The sequence below is a fragment of the Rattus norvegicus genome, chromosome 5 (assembly GCF_036323735.1).
Source record: "Rattus norvegicus strain BN/NHsdMcwi chromosome 5, GRCr8, whole genome shotgun sequence".
NCBI classification, from domain to species: Eukaryota; Metazoa; Chordata; class Mammalia; order Rodentia; family Muridae; genus Rattus; species Rattus norvegicus.
The window spans coordinates 65,696,706-65,717,684 of NC_086023.1; the positions used below are offsets into that span (position 1 = coordinate 65,696,706).

A 20,979-nucleotide genomic window follows, 5' to 3' on the forward strand; every position below is an offset into this window, starting at 1 on the left:
CCTGGCATGTGGGGAGCCCTCAGTGGTGTCTACTGCCCTTGCCTTGGACCAGCCACAGGGCAGCCTGGAGCCTTGGGCCTCCTGGGTAACAGAATGGCATTGAAGGAGGCTGTACAACCAGGGCCCAGACTGGGCTATGCTTGGGTTCTTCCGGTGATAAGCTGGGAGCCTGTTCATTTTCCAGAGGCCTGGCACAACACCAAACGGTCACACTGCATTGGGTCTTCACAAAGAGAGGGATGGAAGAGAAATTGTCCTATTACTACCTAGTTCTGGTTTGAATGTTCCAGAATGAAGGGTGATTTCTGCCCTGACTAGAAAACCACTCATGGTACCCTCCCCAGAGGCCAAGATAGCATGCTGGGTGGAGAGGGGGGCCTACCTTCAGATGCTCCAACCTCTCCTGCTGGCTCAGGAAGTCACCATTGGTAGCATCAGCAGGCTGGGGTTGTGCAAGGTCTTCCGTGAGCTTCTGGGAGAGCTTGCAGATGACCTGCTGCTTGGCCTGGTTCTTGTCCATGAGCAGCTGCACATGCTGCTGAAGCGCCTGCACCTGCTGCTCCCGCAGGCCAGCCTCGTGCACCAGGCGCTCACGGTCCTGCTCCAGAGCCTCCACCCTCTGGTTCAGCTCTGCGATCTGCCGCACCTTGTGCCGGACCAGCTCCAGCCGATCTCTGTCCTCGGTGGCTGCCAGGTACGCACTGGAGGCTCGCTTCTCTTGCTGGGCAGCCTCCAGGGCCTTGTGTAGGATTATCACCAGCTCCTGGGTGGGAAGGGAACAGTCATGAGTGCTAGGGAGGGAGGCATGCACTGTCACATGCTCTCTCTAAACTCGGAGATGGGGTTGGGGATTTAGCTCAGTGGTAGAGCGCTTGCCTAGGAAGCGCAAGGCCCTGGGTTCGGTCCCCAGCTCCGAAAAAAAGAAAAGAAAAAAAAAATAAACTCGGAGATGCCCAGCAGCTCCCCTGGGCATCCCAAGACTCAGTTCTGACTTCCCCGTCCAACACGAGGGGTAGCTAAGCACAGGCTATCCGGCAAAACAAAATAAAGCAACAGAAACCCTCACGCCACAGCAAATTCTGCCTTAAAATGGGTGAGCAGAGATGTGGGCTCCCTGGGTCCTGTTCCCTTTCCTTCTGGCTGGGAAGCGACTGGAAGGAAGGGTTACCCAGTCCCCAAAGCTGAAGTTCATGCTGAGGATAGGAGAGCTGCCCACCTTCACCAGCTCAGACTTGCTTACTGTTACCAGGATTCCACAGTGCAAGAGGGAATAGAGATTCTACGGGCTATAGCATTCTGAGGCTTCTCTGTCAGAGGAGCTGATCCCTCACTCCGACTTACGCATGTCTACTCTGGAGAACAAACTGAAGCCCAGGAGAGTTCAGGGGCAAAGCAGCCAGACCCCAGGGCCTGAGCTTAGTAACGGAATTGGGGTGTAGATGTGTGGCATGTGGGGTACGCCTCTTGCCTCTCACTCTGAGCCAGCCAGCCATTGCTAACGACTGGGGCATCCCTTCTCGCCATGGTAGTTGAAGCTTCAGAATCCTCAAGACGGCGTCTGTGATGGTTCATCTTGATGTGATCTAGAATCACCGTGGAAACAAACGTCTATCTGGGCATGCCTGGGAACCAGTTTCTAGGTTAGAGGTTAACTGAGGTGGGGAGACCAGACCCACTTTAAATGTGGGTGACATCATTCTGTGGGCTGGGGTTATGGACTGAAATCAAAGGAGAAGAAGAGGGAGGAGAGCTGGGCATGCATCAGCCTCTCTCTGCTTCCAAGTGCGGATGCCAGGTGAACTTGGGCTGCCTCGAGTTCCTCCTGCCAGGACTTCTCTGCATTGCAGGAATGTAACTTTGAACTGTGCTTCAAAATAGCACCTTTCTTTTAAGTTGCTTTTGTTACAGCAACTGGAAAAGTAAGGAATACAGCATCCAGACAGCCACATCCAAGCAAGCGGTGATGGGACTGGAGGAGAAATCCAGGCCACTCAACCAGGCAAACTCAATCTCTTTTTGTCTAGCCTTCAGCCCAGCAATGAGAAACAGTGCCAGCAAGGTGGGTCCAGGAAGCAAGTGCTAGCTGGCGTGGAAACAGCACCGGCCTTTCCTCCTCTGACCCCAGGTCCACAGCACTTCACGGTGCCTGAGGTCTCTAACTTCCCAGGACTCAGGCCTGTTGTGCCCAAAGAAGGGAAGGAATGGATCCTGCGATCTGAGCTTCAGGAGCCTGATGCGGGGAGGCCCCACAGGTTACTGTCTGACCCCGATAGTGTGCTTGGAATACAGTCTCTCTGTGACACCTTAACTGTGCCCACGCTGCAGTGTTCCGGCAAGTGGATCAGCTGGATGGAATTAACTACTAAGCATGACTCCATTTGGGAGACCTGCTGGAGACCATGCCTGAGCGGTTGGTAAGACCACCTTGGGTCTACCGACAAATCTCTTCTCTAGTTCTGGACTGTTTTGAGACAAGCCTTTACTATTAGCTCAGGCTGGCCTTAAACTCATGACCCTCCGGCCTCAGGCTTCCAAGTTCAAGAATTAATCACACACCATCATGGAAGGTGGTGACAGTTCCCATTTCTGAGGACTGCAAAGACTGGGAGTAAAGATGGGCCACTGTAGTGGAGTGGTTGGCTGTGAGATGGGGGCGAGTGGGTTTGGTGGGGCACAGTGGCTTCTGCCTGGGATGGAGGTGATGAAAGGCCCTTACACTTGGTAAAACCATTCATAAACGTTGAGGAATGAAGAGGGTGAGAGGTGGTCTACAGCTAGTGGGACATGCGGCTGGGGCGGCCTTTCCAGGCTAGGCCCCCAAAGAGAGCCCAACGATAACCCAAGCAAAGGCAGGGGAACAGAAAGGGCAGGTTTGGAGCCTTGGCAGCTCTTGGGTGTGGTCAGCAGGTGGGGTGGGGAAATGATTGCACAGCAGACCACTATGTCTGGAATGTTCTACAGTGGAGTCACAGCTTCCTGGGGCTCTAGTGAGAGATTAACATTCCTGTGGCTCCAGGGTCTAGCTGAGACTTGGAGATGGCCCTGGGTCACCGCTGGGTGAAACAGGCGCAGACGCCACGGCTGGTCTTGCTCTGGACCAGAAGCCCCTAAGTATCTTCCTCTCCGTCAGGGGATCTGGATGCCAACTCATGACAGCCAGAGAGCTCCTTCCCTCGCTTGGTTCCCAGCATCTCCAGACAGGTTTCCAACCACCCCATCCCTGCACCAGAAGACAGGCTGGGGGGAAAGGAACCTGGGGAGAGGAGGCAGCCTCACAGGAAGTTCAGAGATACAGGAAACCTGGAGGCCAGAAAGACCCCGTGGTCAGACCTTCTGCCCAGACACTGGGCTGTCACATGGAGACTGAAGCCCAGGGAAAAGCTATGACTAAAGGGTCAGTGGGCTAGAGGAGAGGGCTCCCAAGTCCCAGGTCCAGAGCCCTGGCTTCTCATACCCCAGTACACGGGCTCTGCAGCAGAATTCTTTCCATTTAAAGTGGAAACAGGCCCCAGACACAGCGGATAGCCAAGGTCCAGGTGTGCCAGCTTCTGGAAGGATCGGAGATTGGAGGCCAGCTACACTGTGAGACTTCTTTGCTACAACCCCATAGGCGTATCACCAGTGAACGGGCGGTAAATCACGCATGTTGTATAAGTACAAGGGGATATTATTCAACCTTCGAAAGAATGACCTCTGGCCTACCTTATCACAGGGATGGGTGCTTTCTTTTCATGAAAATGTTTTTAAAATTTCAAATGTTTAGTTATTACTTGTCTATGTGTGTGTGTCCGTATGTGGTCGTTTGTAGATGGGGGTTGGTTCTCTTTCCACCGGAGGACAGAACTTAGGTCATCGGGCTTGGCGGCAAGTGCCTTTATCGACCGAGCCACCTTTTCAGCTCTAAATAGCACGGCACACTAAGTGGAATGAGCCAGTCAGTCACGAACACGGCTGTGATTCTGGAGGTCAAAGGTAAACTAGAGTAGTCAAGTCTCGGAGCTGAGAACAGTGGTCCCCAGGCTGGGGAGCAGGAGTGGAGCTGTAGAATGGCTCAGGTTTCCTGTTATCTAAGAGAGCAGACACAATGTTGTAGACCTGAGCGCTTCAAAATGGCTGCAGGGTGCCACGAGGTGGCAAAACTTGTAGTTGTGGCATCGGGAAGGAGAGACAGGGAGATCACAAACAACCAAACCAAACCAAGTCAAACCAAGCCAAACTGCCAAATGGTAAATTTCATGCTACCTTTTTTTTTTTCTGGTGGTGCTGGACCTGGAACCCAGGTTCTTGTAGACGTTAGCTAAGTGTTCGCCCCCTGAGCCACGCATCCAGTAGTCCTGTTCTATGTTTTTTTGTCTGTCTGTTTTGTTTTTTAACTACAATTAAGTTGTTCGCTTAGGCTGGGGTGTAGACGGCACTGGAGTACTGGCCTCTCACGGGGCCAGTCTGGCTCTAGTCCCAGCACTACATAGTATAGTTGTTAAAAAGGGACACGGTCACATTGCTTTTTTTCTGACCAAATACTTCATGCTTCTTATGCAAAGTTTTGATGACTTGAAAAAAAATATAAAATTACCGTTTGGAACCAGTATTGATTGTACTGGCACAAATGGCTCAAACTCTCGCCTTTTAAGAAACTAGGATGCGGACGTGTCTGTGAGGACCCTTGGTAGATGGGCCTAAGCGGGTGCACAGTGAGAGCAGGCTCAGTGAAGGCTGGAAAGTGGACAAAGACGGATAGGCTTGGCAATGCCGTCACCATAGGACCTGCCAACTACATTAGCCACATGCTAGGCTTATACCCATCTCGTGGAAACCAGCTTCACTCTTCACATACGGACCTTAGAGAAAGGCTAAGGGAGGTGTGTGACTCATCACTTCTGAGACAGCCTCTCAAGTAGCCTCAGGAGTTTGCTGTGTGACTAAGGATGGCCTTGAACGTCTGGTCATTCTGTCTCCGTCTCCTGACTGCTGGGATGGCAAGGGTGTGCTTCATGTTAGACCTGCACGCTACTGGCGTGGGCTCCACCCACCGCAGTTTTGAAGTTAGCAGCACCCACATGGGACATGCCAGGGACGCAAGGATGGATGCGGCGAAATTCCCTGCATCCTGGGCCCCTGCGGAGGATGGTTCTCAGTTTCCACGACTGTAAAATCATAAGCAATGCCTGAGGAACAACTCTAGGAAGCAGAAGAACTGTGTCTCAATTCTATTATTGTCTGGGCCATCTCAGATGTTCAGACCTGGTCATGAGTGGTTTTATTTTCCTTTTTTTTTTTTAAAGATTTATTTATTTAATGTATATGAGTGCTCTGTTTGTTCATCTGCAGGCCAGAAGAGGGCATCGGATTCCATTACAGATGGTTGTGAGCCACCATGTGGTTGCTGGGAATTGAACTCAGGACCTCTGGGAGAGCAGTCAGTGCTCTTAACTGCTGAGCTATCCCTCCGGTCCCCTTATTTTCCTTTTTAAAGCCAATATGTCATCCTTTTAAATCAGCCTTTATTTTGCTGGTTTGTGTGCACCCATATGTGCATGACTACGTGAAGTTCAGGAGAGTGGCTGGGAGCTAACATGGGCCTCTCTCTGTCTCATGTATTGATTTGTGGTCCCACTGGAAGCTATTAAGAGACGGGAAACAGTTCTTGGGCCCCTGGGGCCTTTGAGAAGTGCTAGGAACAGATAAGGTCATGAGGACTTTATCTGTACTGCATCCTGTTGGCAAAGAGGAAAGCCAGAACACACACACACACACACACACACACACACACACACACACACACACACTCCTTGTGATGCCATATGATGCCCTGAATTACCTCAGAACTCTGCCAGCAAGGCCATCCCAGCTGTGGTACTTCAGCCTTAAAGCTCAAGTTGATAGGGTGCTTACCTAACCTAAGCCAAGTGTGGTTGTGTGCACCCCAGCAATGGGAGGAACCGTGAGACATAGCAAACCTTTTCTTCACAAAGCAACCTGCCTTAGGCGTATTGCCACAGTCACACACAACAGGCTAATGGATCTGAGGCAGGTGCCTTCAGGCTGACCACTCCACAATTCTGTCTCATAATTAGCTTGGTGATAAAGACCTCAGTTCCAGTGCCAAAAGCCTTTCCTTGAATGTGTCAGCCAAGCTGCCCCCCAGCTCTCCTTCCAAGTCAGGGCCAAGCCCTGTCTGAAGACAGGTACTCTGAAGTTCTGGGGGAAGGGCACTGCAGGCAGGATTGTCCCTACCAAGTTTCCTAAACAAACAACAAAGATATCCCAAGTGAGTCTACCTGGTCCCATTGGGGCCCAACTTTCCCAGCACCTGACAGATGGCCAACACCAGTCAACAGTCAGACACCTGCCAGGTTAGACAGCTTTCAAACTGGGTGTGACTATGAGCTCAGGGGCCTGGGGCACCAACTCGCCACCTGGTGCTGCGTCGAGTCTAAACCAACCTCTACGGGTGCAGCGATGGGGATTGCCAAGATGGATAATGAGTTAACGGGTGTCAGTCCCCAGTGGGCTTATCGACACAGGGAGGCATTGAGAATGCGCTCCTGTTTTGTGTCTGATGCTAGGCCATGAGATCGGGGAGGAGAGGAGGTAACCCTGGCTGTGGATAGCATCCTAGGGTTGCAGCATCAGACCTCCGGCAGGGAAAGGACTGAGTGGTAGTGGTAAATAGATCAGACTCTAAGCCCATGTTTGACTCCTGGGACACTCGGGTTTGGAGAGCTCTCAGGCCCTCAGACCTTCCGTTTCCTGTTCAGGAAGGGAGGGCAGTATCTGTGGTAAGAAGTACAGTTGATGCTCAGGCCGCCCTGTGTGCTGGGGCCACGACATGTTAATGTGCCCGTTAGCAGTCTCTAGCTTCCCTGCCCCATAGGATGGCAGAGCCTTCCAGGCCAAGGGTTTGCTCTCAATGTGCTTTCCACAGCAAAAAATTGAGGTGCAAATTCTCACAGGGTCACTGAATCCACTGTCTATGGTTCTCAACCTTCCTAATGCAGTGACCCTTTAATACAGTTTTTCATGGTGTGGGGACCCCCAGCCATAAAATTATTTTAGCTGCTACTTTATAATTGTGATTTTGCTATTGTTACGAACCATAATGTAAATATCTGTGTTTTCTGCTGGTGTTAGGTCACCCCCAAAGGGGTCATGACCTCCAGGTTGAGAACTACTGACCCACATGGTTGGCTGAACTAAGATATATTGCTATTTTCTCCTCACGCTCGAACGCTTTCCTACTCAGGAAAGCGTCTCTGGGTGTTGCCCCTGGGAGAGCCAGGAGCCATTTTTCCTCCTAAGGGACTCTGTCACAGTTAGCTTCAGCTGTCATCTCGTCAGAGACCCAGTCGCTGGGAGACAGGGAACTTCAACTGTCCAGATCAGACAGGCCTGTGAGGCAGGTGAACCTAGACCACACACAAAAGGTAGCTGAGCCAACCAGTGGAGACAAACCAGAAAGCGGCGTCACGGCCTTCCTCTCTCGTTCTCACTTCAAGCTTCTGCCTAGAGCTCCTGCCTCGCTTTCCTCAGTGAGGACCCTAACGTGTAGGATAAGATAACCCCTTTCCACACGATTGTGGTGTTCACCACAGCAACAGAAAACTAGAACAGACGCCAAGGGTCTGAGATAAACTTCTCTCTACCCAATATTTCCAGTGCCAGGTACCACCCTCTGGGTACCACTGGGGACCCAAGGCCTGGCTTCTCTGCTCCATCTGCCTCTGGCCACCTTGGTGTCAGCAGCTGGTTTGTTGTCCTTCTCTCCTGTCTTCGGTGTCTGGATGACTCATAAACACGTAAGAGCTGGTTGAATCCTGTGACCTGAGCTCTCACGTCACTGTTAGGCCGGGAACACATTTCCTGGAAGCTCTGACAGGGTTGGTCACTCCAGCCTCTCCTCAGAGCCCAGGGGAGTGAGCCTGCTCATTGTAAGGCAGGAGGAACCCACACTTAGGGCTGGGAGCACCAAAGTAAGAGCTTGATGGCCATACATGCAGCTGTGGGGCACTGTGGGTTGCCAGGTATAGACCCAGGTCTCTCCAGAAAGAACGGCCATAACTGCGTTTACTATGAGGATACAGGATGGGAGGTTACCAGACACGTCACAGTCAGAATGTAGACCAGCCCGCTCTGGGAGTCGCTGCTAGCCTGCCATGCATGCGTGAGACGGAGAAGTACACTCCTACTATAAGTCAAAGGCTAAACCACAAACCCTTTCTCCCAGCCACCTTTCTGAACAAAGTGAAGGTTTCCTGGAAAGTTACTCATTAAAAAAAATCCACATTTTGATAGGCCCAAACGACTTCCTCATGACCTTCTCTGTTTGAACGGGATATTTTCTGGCAATCCTTCTAGGCCTCTAAGAGTCTTGCCTTCGTTTTTTTGGAAGGAAGGCAGGGAGCTTCCAGAGGTTCACAGGTCTCCAAGGGCCTCCTGAGCACCTCTGACCATGTTATGCCTTAGAACGAAAGGCTAGGTAAGGGGTGAGCTACCCATGTATTCTAGGAAGAAGGGACATGTGGCAACAGGACAGGCGGTGTGTACAATCGGGGTTCCTTTTCCATTTTCTTCCAAGTTTGGGTTCGGGCCTTCAGCTACATGAATCTAGGGATCTGAAGCCATTACAGTTCAACTGAATACCTTCCAGTGACAAGGAAAGGAGGAGAAGACAGATCACTAGGCTCAAGAAAGACCTGAGCTCTCAGATCACTGCTATATCCCCACCTAGGACATCACATGTGGCAAGTACACACCTGAGTGTTCATGTACCCCGCAGCTGCTCTGCTAGGCAATGCATGTCTGGGCTGGGCCTGTGACCTTAACTCTCTTCCTTTCCAACACCAGCATGCTGCATGCACGCTATGGGCCTGAGGTGAAGATCCGTGAATGAAAGAAACCTTCCAATTGCCATCTACTTCACTAACTGTAACCGGGGCCTGTTGTGAAGGGGCGAGGCGAGGAAGGCAGAGAGTGCTTTTCTCAACTGCCTTCCCCCAAACAGGGCAGAAAACACAAGAAGAATCACAGGAGGGAACGGAGACTCAGCTATACAGAGCACATGCCCCACCCCATCCTGAGTCCTGTGCTGCAAGGGTCAGAGAAGGAAGCAGGAAGGGGCTCAGGCAGCCAGAGCTCAAGCACAAGCTTCCACCTTCCTCACAGGGGAAAGGAGCCCACCAATGCCTCATCTGGGCTCCGCCATAACAGCTGTGAGACCTTCACTGTTGCTCCGCTAGAGAGCGTCTCCCTCTGTAACTGCTACAGCCAACCTCTCACGTGAAAACTCAATCCCCTTTCCTGTCACAGCATTCTCTGTCCTGAGCCAGTCCCCCAGGTATCTGCACACAGTCAGAAGGTATGAATATTTCCCTGGCACACTGGGGATCCCTCCCAAGACCCTGCATCCAGACAGCACTGCCTTATCCTCCGTGTTGGGTCAGACCACCCAAGTCTGAGAGGCATCCAATAGTCAATTATTAAAGGAGGCTACCTTTGGTAGCCTCCCACCGCCTAGTTTGTGACAGTGTGCTTGTGAGTTACTGACAGCGAGGTACTTCTGACCTCTATAGCTGTCCTTTGAAGACCATCAACTACCTGTGCCAGGTTGGGTCGATGCACTGCACAGAGCGATCGATCCGTGAGGATCAAAGGCCATGTGGCACAACGGGGCTCCCGGGAACAGCTGGGGCTCACCTTCTGTGACTTGAGCTCTTTGGTGAGCATCAGCACCTGCTGTTCCAAAGCCACCACCTTCTCCTGGGCTGTGCGGCTCCGAGCCAGGCCGTCGGAAAAAAACGGAAAGGTATTGCTTTGCCGCTTGGGTTTCTGCATGGGACCCGAGGGCACGCAGGACCTGGGTGCAGACTTGGGAGGATCCTCTGGCTCCTTTTCTGCTTGAGGAGAGAAACACAGACGTCAGGACGGGCAGACCTACGGCTGCCTCATCCACATCTTCGGGCAACAGCATCTTTCTGCAACTGGAAAGGGGGAAATACACTGCCCTTATTTATGACTCATTACTAGGGATTCTGTGGGAAAAGTGGCACTCTGGGGACAGATGGCAGTGACAGTCACATAACAGCGTGAATGCATATAATGAATGGTGTGATGGGAAGTAATAAAATGGTGAGTCTTGTTATGTATATGTGTTTTACTACAATAAAACATTCTTTTTTTTTTTTTTTTGGTTCTTTTTTTTTTTCGGAGCTGGGGACCGAACCCAGGGCCTTGCGCTTCCTAGGTAAGCGCTCTACCACTGAGCTAAATTCCCAGCCCCCACAATAAAACATTCTAACCTAGTGGTGCACGCCTGTATCCCAGCTAAGGAGGCAGGGGCAGGCGATTGCAGGTTCAAGGTCATCCTCGGCTATACAGCAAGTTAGAGGCCTGGGATACATGAGGCTCTGTCTCTTAGGGAAACCGACCAAATCCCTTGGTCTTCACCTCTGGAGTCTGAGGAGGGAGGGGAGCCTTGTGAGGCTCAGCAGGTAAACAAAGGAAACTCATCTGGAGAACAGAAACTTGGAAGATCCCAGAGGTCGCCCCTCCCCCAACAGTATAAACTTGAGTGACCTCTGCAGGGGGAGGAGGCCGACCAACCCACCTACAGAGAGCAGAGAGGTACACTACGGAGCTGCTTGCCATGAGCAGAGAGCTCCAGACAGGTCTTCTGGGCTGCTTTCAGGACCCGGCACCTATGTTGGGCATTTTTTGGTGATCCAGTTGCTTTTTTGAGTCACCCCTGACCTTTTTAAGAACCCCCACCTGCCCCTGTTAGTAACCCCAATAAAAATTCACTGGTTCAGTCAACAAGGACTTTGGTGTAATCATTATTTCGGTCTGTCATGGGTGCCCTTTCTGGAGTAAATAGACGTGTGTGTGTGTGTGTGTGTGTGTGTGTGTGTGTGTGTGTGTGTGTGTGTGTGGTGTGTCTGTCATATAACACACACTGGGAAGGACTGAGAGTTTGTGTTCCTATAACCCCAGGCTGAAGCTCTAGTCCTCCATCTAGCCCTCCACTAGGAGGCAGGGCCTTAGGTAATTTAGATGAAGGTCCAGCCCCACCATTGAGTTAGTGCCCTCAGAAGAAGGGGAAGATGAGAGCTGTCTCACCCACCTTAAAGGACACAGCATCGCTGCCTTCAAACCTGGAAAAGACTTCTCCTAGAACCCTACTCTTTACACTCGGACCTTGGACTCCTTAGCTCCCACCTAACTATAAAAACCACAGTGTGTTCTGCTACACACACACACACACACACACACACACACACACACACACACACACACCTTTTGGAGGCAGGGAGGAGACAGGGCTTGGTCTCACCTGGAATGCTGGGATCAGAGATCAAGGGCTGCTCCCCTCTTTGAGGCTCTGCACTCTGTGACGACTCTTCCACGGGTGGCCCATGGGCTGTTGCTTGGGCCTGCTTGTTGCCTCGGATGTTGTACATGGTGTTCCTGAAAGGAGAAGCGAGGAGCATGAGGCCAGCAGTGTCTCTGCCTTTTGGCTGCCTGCAGAGTCTGGCCTCAGCAGCAAGCTTCCAATCATCCCAATTGGTCTCCTCAGCATCCTGTATGATGCAGCCCCAAGTCCCCAGCCCCATCCCGAGCCCCTCACCCTTCTTACATTGCCCCTTCTACACTACACTTCCCTACCCCCTTATTCTTGGTGAATTTCACACATACATACAGTATATCTCCATTTCTTTTTAGACTTATTTTATTTTATGAACGTTTTGCCTGCATGTATGCCTGGTAACCATGTGCACTTCTGCTGTCTGTGGTGGTCAGAAGAGGGTATCGGAGCCCTCAGAAATGGAATTACAGATGGTTATGAGCCATCATGTGGATGCTGGGAATTGAATGGGTGGGGGTCCTCTACAAGAATAAGTTCTCTGGGGGTTGGGGATTTAGCTCAGTGGTAGAGTGCTTGCCTAGCAAACGCAAGGCCCTGGGTTCAGTCCCCAGCTCCGAAAAAAAAAAAAAAAAAGAAAAGAAAAAAGAAAAAGAATAAGTGCTCTGAACCACTGAACCATTTATTTCCCCAGCCCCCTACAATGTATCACGACCATATCCTCCCTAACTTTCCCCTCCCACTTTCCCCAGCCCCCTCAACAAATGCCCTTACCACTGAGTCCAATTACTGCTGCCTGCTTGAGCAAGGACAATCTACCACTGGGCACAACCCTGAAGAACAATGGCTCTCCCTTCCCCAGTAGCCACTAGTTGCTAGTAGTGAGCCAGCTAGTGGTGGAGCCTCACGAGCCCCTCCCCCATTGATGCTGGGATTACTGACTGGCTAGATCTTGTACAGGTCTTGTGCAGGTAACCACTGCTCTGGCAATGGCCACTTGCATAAGCCTGGTTTCTGTAACCCCAACCCTGCTGCTGAAGTGTGTGCCCCACGCCTGTCATTCTGCTTATTGCTAGACTTAGAACAGAGCCTGTAGTAAGAAATTGCTTCATGTTCGTTGAATGGACTTGCTAACCTAACTTCCCCAAACCCCCAAACCCTCTGGCCTCCTAACCACCATGCCCAAAGGCCATGGGTGGCTCCCAGCTCTGCCGAGGTAAATTGTAAACATTTCCTGGCAGCTTTCTGCCTTTGCTCTCTTCTTAGACCCAGACCCATCCTGCCTTGCAGTCTCTACTGACTCAAGGGGCTTACGACACCAGTGGCCAGGCAGCTTCAGATTACAACGGCTTGTTGGGGCTGAGGCCCCAGTCCAGAGTCTAGACTTAACAACCTCTGTGTGCTTTACAAAAAGAAACCAGGTGGCACCAAAGGCTGTCCTGAAGCACAGACTACAACAAATTCATGGTCCACCACCAGATGAAGAGACAGCTCAGGGGCTCCCATTCAAAGAGATAAGACCACATTGATTCAGAAGTTAGTAGCAAGAGAGAGAAAAAGAGTTCTCCATGTGAACTGTTTGAAACTGCAGGCTGTGCAGAGAGACAGCCCATGCAGCACGAGAAGAAACAGGCCACCAGGAGGCACATCTGAACAGGCAGGGCAGCTATGGCTTGTGGCAGAGAGGATGATGGCTTCTGAGAGTCTGCCTCGGGCAAGCGTATTTCCCGATGGAGTTTTGTAGGAGGGGTTCTGAAGGCAGGGAGACTTAGCCATTGGTCTTTGAAATGTCCTGAGATCTGTTTCATGCAGACACAGAGGTGGAGGGATCTAGTGCCTGCTTCAGATGTCTGTTGAATGTTCCCTCTTGTGATTCCACAATGACCTTACAACTAAAACCATCTGCCACGCAGAAAAAGGCTAACCTCGGCTCCAGCCCTCCCCCTGTGTAGGCGTAGGGTGCGGGAGAACACTGTTTTCTTAATTCACTATGCACTTTAGGTTTTTTTGAGACAGGGTCTCTCATGGAACCCAGAGCTTGCTGCTCAGCTAGACTGGCTGGCCAGGGAGCTCTGGAGCACTTCCTGTCTCTGCTTTCCCTGTTGCTCCAGTTATAGATGGCACCTGAGGTCACTTACCACTGAGCATCTCTCTAGTCCTTTCTTTGAATTGCTCTCGGTCTTGGGACGGAGTCCCATGCACTTCAGACCACATCTCACACTTTACAGATTTACTCTGTGACAGAGGAATGACTCTGGACGTCTGACCTCTCTGCTGTGTGGCACCAGGGATCAAATGCAGAGCTCCACTGAGTCTGAGAGGCAAGGACCCCACCTGAGCCCTAGCCCTAGCCCTATACTTCTCCTGACCCAATCTTACTCTGCTAACTAGCACAGAGTAGCCATCAACGTTTTCTGCCGTACATAAAGGATAGGAAAAACAAAATAAATTTGATTTAATATGTTGACTCTGTGTGTGTGTGTGTGTGTGTGTGTGTGTGTGTGTGTGTGTGTACTATGGCCAGCTACCATTTTGGGTTATACTGCAGCTGGAAGGCATTTACTAAGCAGCAGCCGAGTGGGGTGGGGTTGGGTAGGGTGGTCAGACAAGAGGACAGGAAAGGCAACAGACCCTGGCTGGGTTGTGTTGTCCCTGTGTGAGACCCATCCTTCGAGCAATATGATAGACAAGTCACTCTGGAAAACCCTCATTCCTCAAATGCTCAGACTGTGGAGAAACAAAACCTCGTTTTGCAGACTCTATTTCAGGTCTCAGAAAGGGGAGGGGGTCAGGGACCGAGCCTGACAATGGTGGTGAAACTTGGGAGGGGAGAAAAGGAATGTGAGTGCAGTGGGCACAGCAACTCTTCTCCAGATACTGCAGGACTGTCCAGGGAGGCCATCCCACCCCTTCAGGCTCTTTACAGACTAGTTGCCGGGTCTACTCACATTTCGAGTTCTTTTTCAGTCAGTCCCGGCAACTTGTGTCCTTTTACGACTTTGTCCATCTCATCTAAGTTTTAAACTCTGTTGGCATTACAGTTTCTCACAGCAATCCCCGAACTTGTATACTTTTTGACAGGAACTAAGTAGCCCAGGCTGACCTTGAACTCAGAATCTTCTGTTCTCAATCACCATGCAATCCTTTACAATGCACCCTTACAATCCTTTTGATATCTGTAAGGTTGGTAGTAATGACCCCCCCTTTTTTTTGGTCCCTAACTTTGGTGATTTGAATTTTCTCTCTTTTCTTGACCTAGCTAGAAGTTGTCAATTTTGTTGGATTTTTAGAAGAAAAACCATTTTTATTTTATTCATACATATGCCATGGCACAATTGGTGAGGTCAGAGAACACTTTTGGGCCTCTATTCTCTCCCTCCTCTAAATGTGTCCTAGGGATCGAACTCAGGTCCTCAAGCTTGGCAGCAAACACCTTTATCTGCTGAGCCATCTCACCAGCCTAAAACTATTCTGAACGTTTTATTCAGTCTGCTTGTTTTTGGGTTCAGGATAAGAAAAGAATGGGGTTGTATTTTCATGGACTGGCAAAGACTATAGTCATCACTCAGAGTAAGCTCAGCATTAGGATCCTAAAACCCTGACCTTTGGTTACAAAGGAGCCCTGACTCTTGGTCTGGTCATTTCCCTTCTTGGTTCTCATCTGAAAATAAATGCAAGTGGGCATGCTGGAGAGGTTGTTAGCCACCGAGATGGGGATTAGGCTGCGCTGAGCACTGCTACCCATAGGTCTCAAGGGTGCAAGCCACAGAAATTGGGGGAGGACCCAGGGACACGTGCGACAGCCAAAAGCACTGGCTAGTGGTGTGGCAGTCACCACTGCCCACACTTCCCTCTGTCAGAGATGAATTTCCCCAGCATGCCACAGGGCCGTGACTAGTGGGCCTTGCATATGGGAGAGCAAGAAGACCTCAACTTGAAGGCAGGAAGGGAGCCCTTCTGGTCCTGGCTGGTGGTATCTCTCTGGGATAGATGTTCTCTACCTTTAACCACTGTCCAGGAAGCCGTCACTCGGGTGAGCCATAGTCCCTGGAGGAAGCGTCTCTTCATCAATGTTGCTTCGGAGCACTCGGGTTGCTCTCCCTGTATTGTGGCTGGCTTCTAGGGCGGGCAATCCCCAATGTGTGCTTTACTAGGTCCGAACCACTATGGAAACGCACCTCTAAGTGTATCCCTGAGGGTGCTTCCCTAGGAACCTAAAGAGAGCTTTAGCTGAAGGGAGGACCCCTTCCTTGAATGTGGGCAGCGGCATCCACGGGCAGGGAGGGCTCCAGACGGAATAGGAGGCAGCTTTAAGCTGAGCTACTGTTAATTCATCTCTGTTTCCTGACGGTGAATGCAGCGTGCTCAGCTCCTGCCTCTGTGCTTTCCTGGACGTGGTGGAAGCCCTGCTTCCTTGAGTCGCTTCAGTTAGGGATTTGGTCATAGTGGTGAAAAGAATACCTAACCCAGCTGTGTTCTGAAAGGCTTGGGCAGCACAGGGGTGATGGCCACCAAGAGGGCCAGCACCAAGCAACCCATCATCCTCCTGGGTTGCCTCCTGTGATGGTTTGTTTATGCTCAGCCCAGGGAGTGGGAGGATTAGGAAGTGTGGCCCTGTTGGAGTAGGTGTGTCACTGTTGGTGTGGGTTATACATTTTCTCATCCTAGCTGCCTGAGAGTCAGCCTTCCATTATCAGCCTTCGGGTGAAGATGTAGAAGTCTCAGCTCCTCCCGCACCAGGCCTGCCTGGATGCTGCCATGCCCCTGCCTTGATGACAATGGACTGAACCTCTGAACCTGTAAGCCAGCCCCAGTTAAATGTTGTCCTTATAAGAGTTGCCTTGGTCATGGTGCCTGTTCACAGCAGCAAAACCCTGACTAAGACAGGGCCCTCTGCTATGGGGATTAGGAATAGAGCCACAGCATACACTGCCTGGGCCGTCCCCTGGGCCATGTTCTAAGAGCGACAGGATGATAATCCACTCATTTTACCTTCATGACAGCCCAGGAGGTGAGTGCTATACCGTGTCCCGATGGACGTACAGGAGAGCTGAGTGCCAGGTCTGACTGGAACTCGTAGTGGCTCGCTATAGACTCGTCCCAACAAAGCCTGTGGTGGTGCTCAGTACTCTCCTCATCCTGACCCCACAGCACACACACACACACACACACACACACACACACACACACGCACACACACGCACACAAGCTCAAGGCCTGCCAGGGCCTGTGCCCGGCATGCAGGCAGCTCTCATCTCACCATGCTCGCTGTTTGGGTTTCCAGGAAGTGCAGGGAGCTCATCCTGCAATGTAGCCATTGCCCTGTAACTGGGCTCTCACAAGTGCCTGGAGGGCAGTGCCTGGGCTATGCTGTGAAACTTCCTTTCTCAGTCTCCACGAGTCCCTCCCCTGTTCCACTTCGGTGGCTGTGGCCTCCCTCAGGTCAAACCAGCTGCCTTGGCCTTCCCAGGCTCCTCTTCCCTTTGGCGTGTTCCCGACACCCACACTCCTGAAGGATAAGCCCTGCACCTTGGGTGCTTACTCATGCTCTGTGTCCCCCAGGCTTCTCTTTCCAGCTCAGACTGGGCTCCATGTGCCCCTGTCCAAATGGCTGTGGCTTAGCTCTTCCTCCAGCCTGCAGGCTCCAGAGGACACACCTCATCTTTTCTCTGTTTCTCTCCTGGAAAGGACAGCACTACCCTCTCAGACATACATATACATAAAATAACAAAATAAAAAAAATTAAAAAGCAGCCAGGACCTAGCATGGTGGTTCATGCTTCTAATTCTAGTACTCAAAAAAGCTGAGACTGGAGGTTTGCTGCAAGTTTAAGGCCAATGGGGCCACAAAATGACAGACAGCCAGGCTAGCCTGGGGCCACAGAGTAAGACTTTGTCTCAACACTTTCACCACAGAGTAGCTGACACGACTGACAAGACGGTGTACATGTGTTAGAAGTGAACAGTTTGATATGAAATCGTTTGATGTGATCTCAGCGTACATGAATGTATAGAACTATATACACCTGCTAGGCAAGGCAAGTGATAAAGCTATGGGGAATTTTTGATGCTTTTCCTTTTAAACTTTTATTATTAAGTGTGGCATGGTGTGGGTTGGGGCAGAGTGTCCGGGTAGGGTGGGGTGGGGTGTGTCCGGGTAGGGTGGGGTGGGGTGGTTGGTGCTTAACCACACAACATGTGGGTGGGGACAGCTCTGTGGAGTTCCTTCCATCTTTAGGAACACATTCCGGGAACTCTGGTGACCTCGAAGCAAGATCCCACTATGTAACTCAGGCTGGCCTAGAACCCATGACACTCCTGCCTCTGTCTCCTGAGTGCTGGGACTTTTTAATTAACAATGTGACTGATTGAAAATAAGCTCATGACCCACCCTTTTCCCACCTCTCTCCCCAGGACCACACCAGAATGAAGCTCACAGAAAAGGGGTGCTGGTGGTCTGGCCACCCACTGGCACTTACTGTATCTCGGTTCCCAGATGCTTCAGGGAGATGTTCTGAAGGGCTGAGGGCATGGCAGGGACAGGCTGCAAAGCCGCTGCTGTACCCACAAGTCCAGGGGGCGTTTTCACAGGGCACAGGAACTCCTCCAGCTCAGCCTCCTCTTGTTCTAGGGAGCCAAAGACAGTCAGTCAGCACTGGCACGAACCATCGTACTTCGGTAGGGATGACTTAGTCCTGGACCATGGGCTCATCTCTGACAGCATTTGGGGCTGCTCCAGCTACCCAGCTAGTGAACTTGATGCAGGTTAATGGCAGCGAAGTGGCTGCAGAATGATCTGTTTTGCTGCTGAAGCCTTCACAGACACGCAGGCCACAGGTATCTGCTGTATCTGATAAGCCATTTGTATCTTGATGTGCTGAGGCCTAGGTCTATCCTAGGGTCATGTGTAGTACCTTAAAGTGGGAATAACCTTTTCCAGGTTTGTTGTTGTTGATGACGTTGTTTTATTTTTAGCACGTGCATGTATGTATTGGAGGGAGCATATACAACATGTTCACATGTGTGTGGACACGCATGCAAATGCGTGTGCTTATGTGTGGTGGCCAGAGGTTGAGGTCAGATACTTTTCTCGACCACTGTCTTTATTCACTGATATGGCGTCTCTCGCTGAGCCCAGAGCTTGCTGATTAGGACAGTCTGTTTATCCAGTGCGCTGGATCTCCTGTCTCTGTCCCCAGGAATATAGGGAGCCAGGGACCACGCCCACCTGGATTTTCATGAGTTCTGGGGACCTGAATGTTGTTTCTCAGGCTTGCATGGCAACCCGTTTTCTATGGAGCCAGCTCTCTAGGCCCCCCTTACTTGGTAGAGTCTCACTAAATTACTCATACTGGCCTTGCTCTTGTTATCCGCACTCCAATGCTCAAGTACCTAGGACTACAGGCACACACAACCAAGCTCAGCTGGGAAGGAAGATTTTACAACCCAGGAGGAGGCTGGGTAAATCATGATGCCTCCACACAACTGTCCCTCAGCTACGTAAAAAATGTTGACGAAAGACACTAGAGAAGTGGGCAGCATGATTCATCTCTGAAGGCTGAAGCGGGAGAATTGTTCTGAGTGCCAGGCCAGCCTGGCATACACAGTGAAACCTTTTCCTCTAGAGAACATAAAAGAACAGACATAGAAAACAATATTAAATGGAAAATGCTAGATTGAAAAAAGGGAGTTACATGTTGGGCATGGTGGTGACACACACCTTTAATATCAGTACTCAGGAGGCAGAGGCAGGTGGATCTCTCTGCATTTGAGGCCAGCCTGGTCTACAAAAAGAGTTCCAGGACAGCCAGGGCTACACAGAGAAACTGTGCCTTGAAAAACAACAAAAACAGAAAGAAAGAAAGAAAGAAAGAAAGAAAGAAAGAAAGAAAGAAAGAAAGAAAGAAAGAAAGAAAGGAAGGAAGGAAGGAAGGAAGGAAGAAAGAAAAGGAAGGAAAGAAGGAAGGGAGAAATGGAGTTGTAGTTGGTCTCCATCACAAGACTGTGGGTGAGGGGTGTCGCCGAGATGTGTAACCTCCATAATTCAAGGTTCCAGATCTCAATCAAAACAAACGACTTGACCTTAAGAGTGTCTGGGGCCACCCTCACTATGGTGGCTACAAACAACCATGGTGCACATAGGAACAAGATTTAAGATCCGTTAGCAGCAAAGACTTCTAGTCAGCCATCACCGGGCATCCAAATATCAGCCATTTGTCACGGGGCAGTTCAAAACTGAAACCTAAGAACAATCCCTGGGGTCACAGGGTCTTAGTGTCACCCAACCAAGGGACACCAAGCAGGTTATTTTACAACCTCACTGAACTGATTTGCTACCTGATGCCAGTCTCTCTGATCGTCAGTGTTTCTTCTGCACCGATATATAACATTGCTAAGTGGAAAGATTGTAGGCTCCTGCCTGGGCACCACACACCTTACCGGGATTCCCCGGCACAATGTGGATGAGTCTGAAGCGATAGCCTCTGCTTATGCCAGTCGGAGGTGGGGCATGCCCTTAATCTTAGGAGGCAGAGGCAAGAAATCGGCATCTTTGAGCCTAGTCTATCAAGAGGTTCCAGGACAGCCATGGCCACACAGAGAAACCCTGTCTTGAAAAACCAAAAACAAACAAACAAACAAACAAACAAACAAACAAAAAAACCAACCAACCAAACAACCTTCTGCCATAAAGGACATTTCTAATAAAGGCAGTAAGTGGGTAAGAGGTTTAATATTCTTGGGTAAGATATGTCTCAGGCTAGAGGTCTCTTTCTGGTTAAGGCTCGATTTTTAAGATTAGAACAGAGGGAGCCCGGTGACTCACTGTTCTGGAATCTGCATGACCTTTAACTGCGTTAGCTTTTGAGTATCTTCTAGTTTTGGACCTGCCGACCTGTCTCGGCTAGCTCTGTAGACAAACAGCATGCCCTGATAACTGCGCACAGCCGTTATGTAGCCACGTGGAGGGACCCTTGACCTAACTTGTCAAATGCTCGGATCCTTAAGCGTGGTTGGGGTGGCACGATGGGATTATGAGTGAGCCCACTACTCTCAATTTACTGTGCTCCTCACCAAATTTGCTACTGTAAAAATGTTAGGTCTACTTCCATAACTCGAAAACAAATTTATATTCATTATAAATAGGAAGTTACAAAGAAATCTTAAAACATAGAGAAATGTTACAATCACGACCCTAAATACTGAAAAGCAAAGTACAGCTGTTTTGCATTGGTATGTGATCCAAAGTACACTAACAGGAGAGGAGGAGGAGGTCAGCACAGCATTAACACTGGCCGTGTCTGTAAGATCAACTATGGCTACCTTTTCTTTGCTGCCTCCCCGAGTATCCTGACAAGAATCTTTCCAGAGCAAGTGACTTCAAAATGTTTAATGTTTCTAGGCTAAAAAAAACCACCATTTGAAGTGTAAGAGAAAGGATGTGGCAGGTCTGCAAGTTAATAGGGAGCGTTGCAGAAAGTGGGAAAATAAAAAAAATAACCGTATGACTTTAGGACTTTATCTGTGTGTCACATCTGTAAAGAAGGTGTGCATAGAAAAGCACCCATCACCACGGCGGTGATCTCGGGAGGTGGGTAGTGTGTGGGTGGAGGCAAATGCAAGAAA

General features: G+C 50.4%; 1 protein-coding gene and 1 long non-coding RNA gene across 7 annotated transcripts in view; one reads left to right on the forward strand and one right to left on the reverse strand.

Annotated features, from left to right (window-relative positions):
• The window catches only part of Tbc1d2 (TBC1 domain family, member 2), a 48,309-nt gene that overhangs the window by 17,036 nt on the left and 10,294 nt on the right, over positions 1 to 20,979 (reverse strand). For 3 of the 5 annotated variants that reach the window (XM_063287625.1, XM_063287626.1, XM_063287627.1), the window contains 4 exons: positions 17,835 to 17,982; positions 11,327 to 11,460; positions 9,694 to 9,893; positions 383 to 763 (listed from right to left, as the gene is read on the reverse strand). In XM_063287625.1, coding sequence (XP_063143695.1) covers positions 383 to 763; positions 9,694 to 9,893; positions 11,327 to 11,460; positions 17,835 to 17,982 — 863 coding nt within the window. Of the gene's footprint in view, positions 1 to 382; positions 764 to 1,341; positions 3,504 to 9,693; positions 9,894 to 11,326; positions 11,461 to 17,834; positions 17,983 to 20,979 lie in introns of those variants that run through there. The other 2 variants (NM_001399163.1, XM_039109862.2) reach the window with 2 other exon arrangements.
• On the forward strand, positions 3,064 to 3,769 carry LOC120102869 (uncharacterized). Of its 2 annotated transcripts, none has more exons than XR_005504744.2 (2): positions 3,064 to 3,201; positions 3,497 to 3,769. It is a non-coding gene; the product is annotated as an uncharacterized LOC120102869 (long non-coding RNA). The 2 variants fall into 2 exon arrangements; XR_005504743.2 differs by lacking the exon at positions 3,064 to 3,201 and adding an exon at positions 3,256 to 3,394.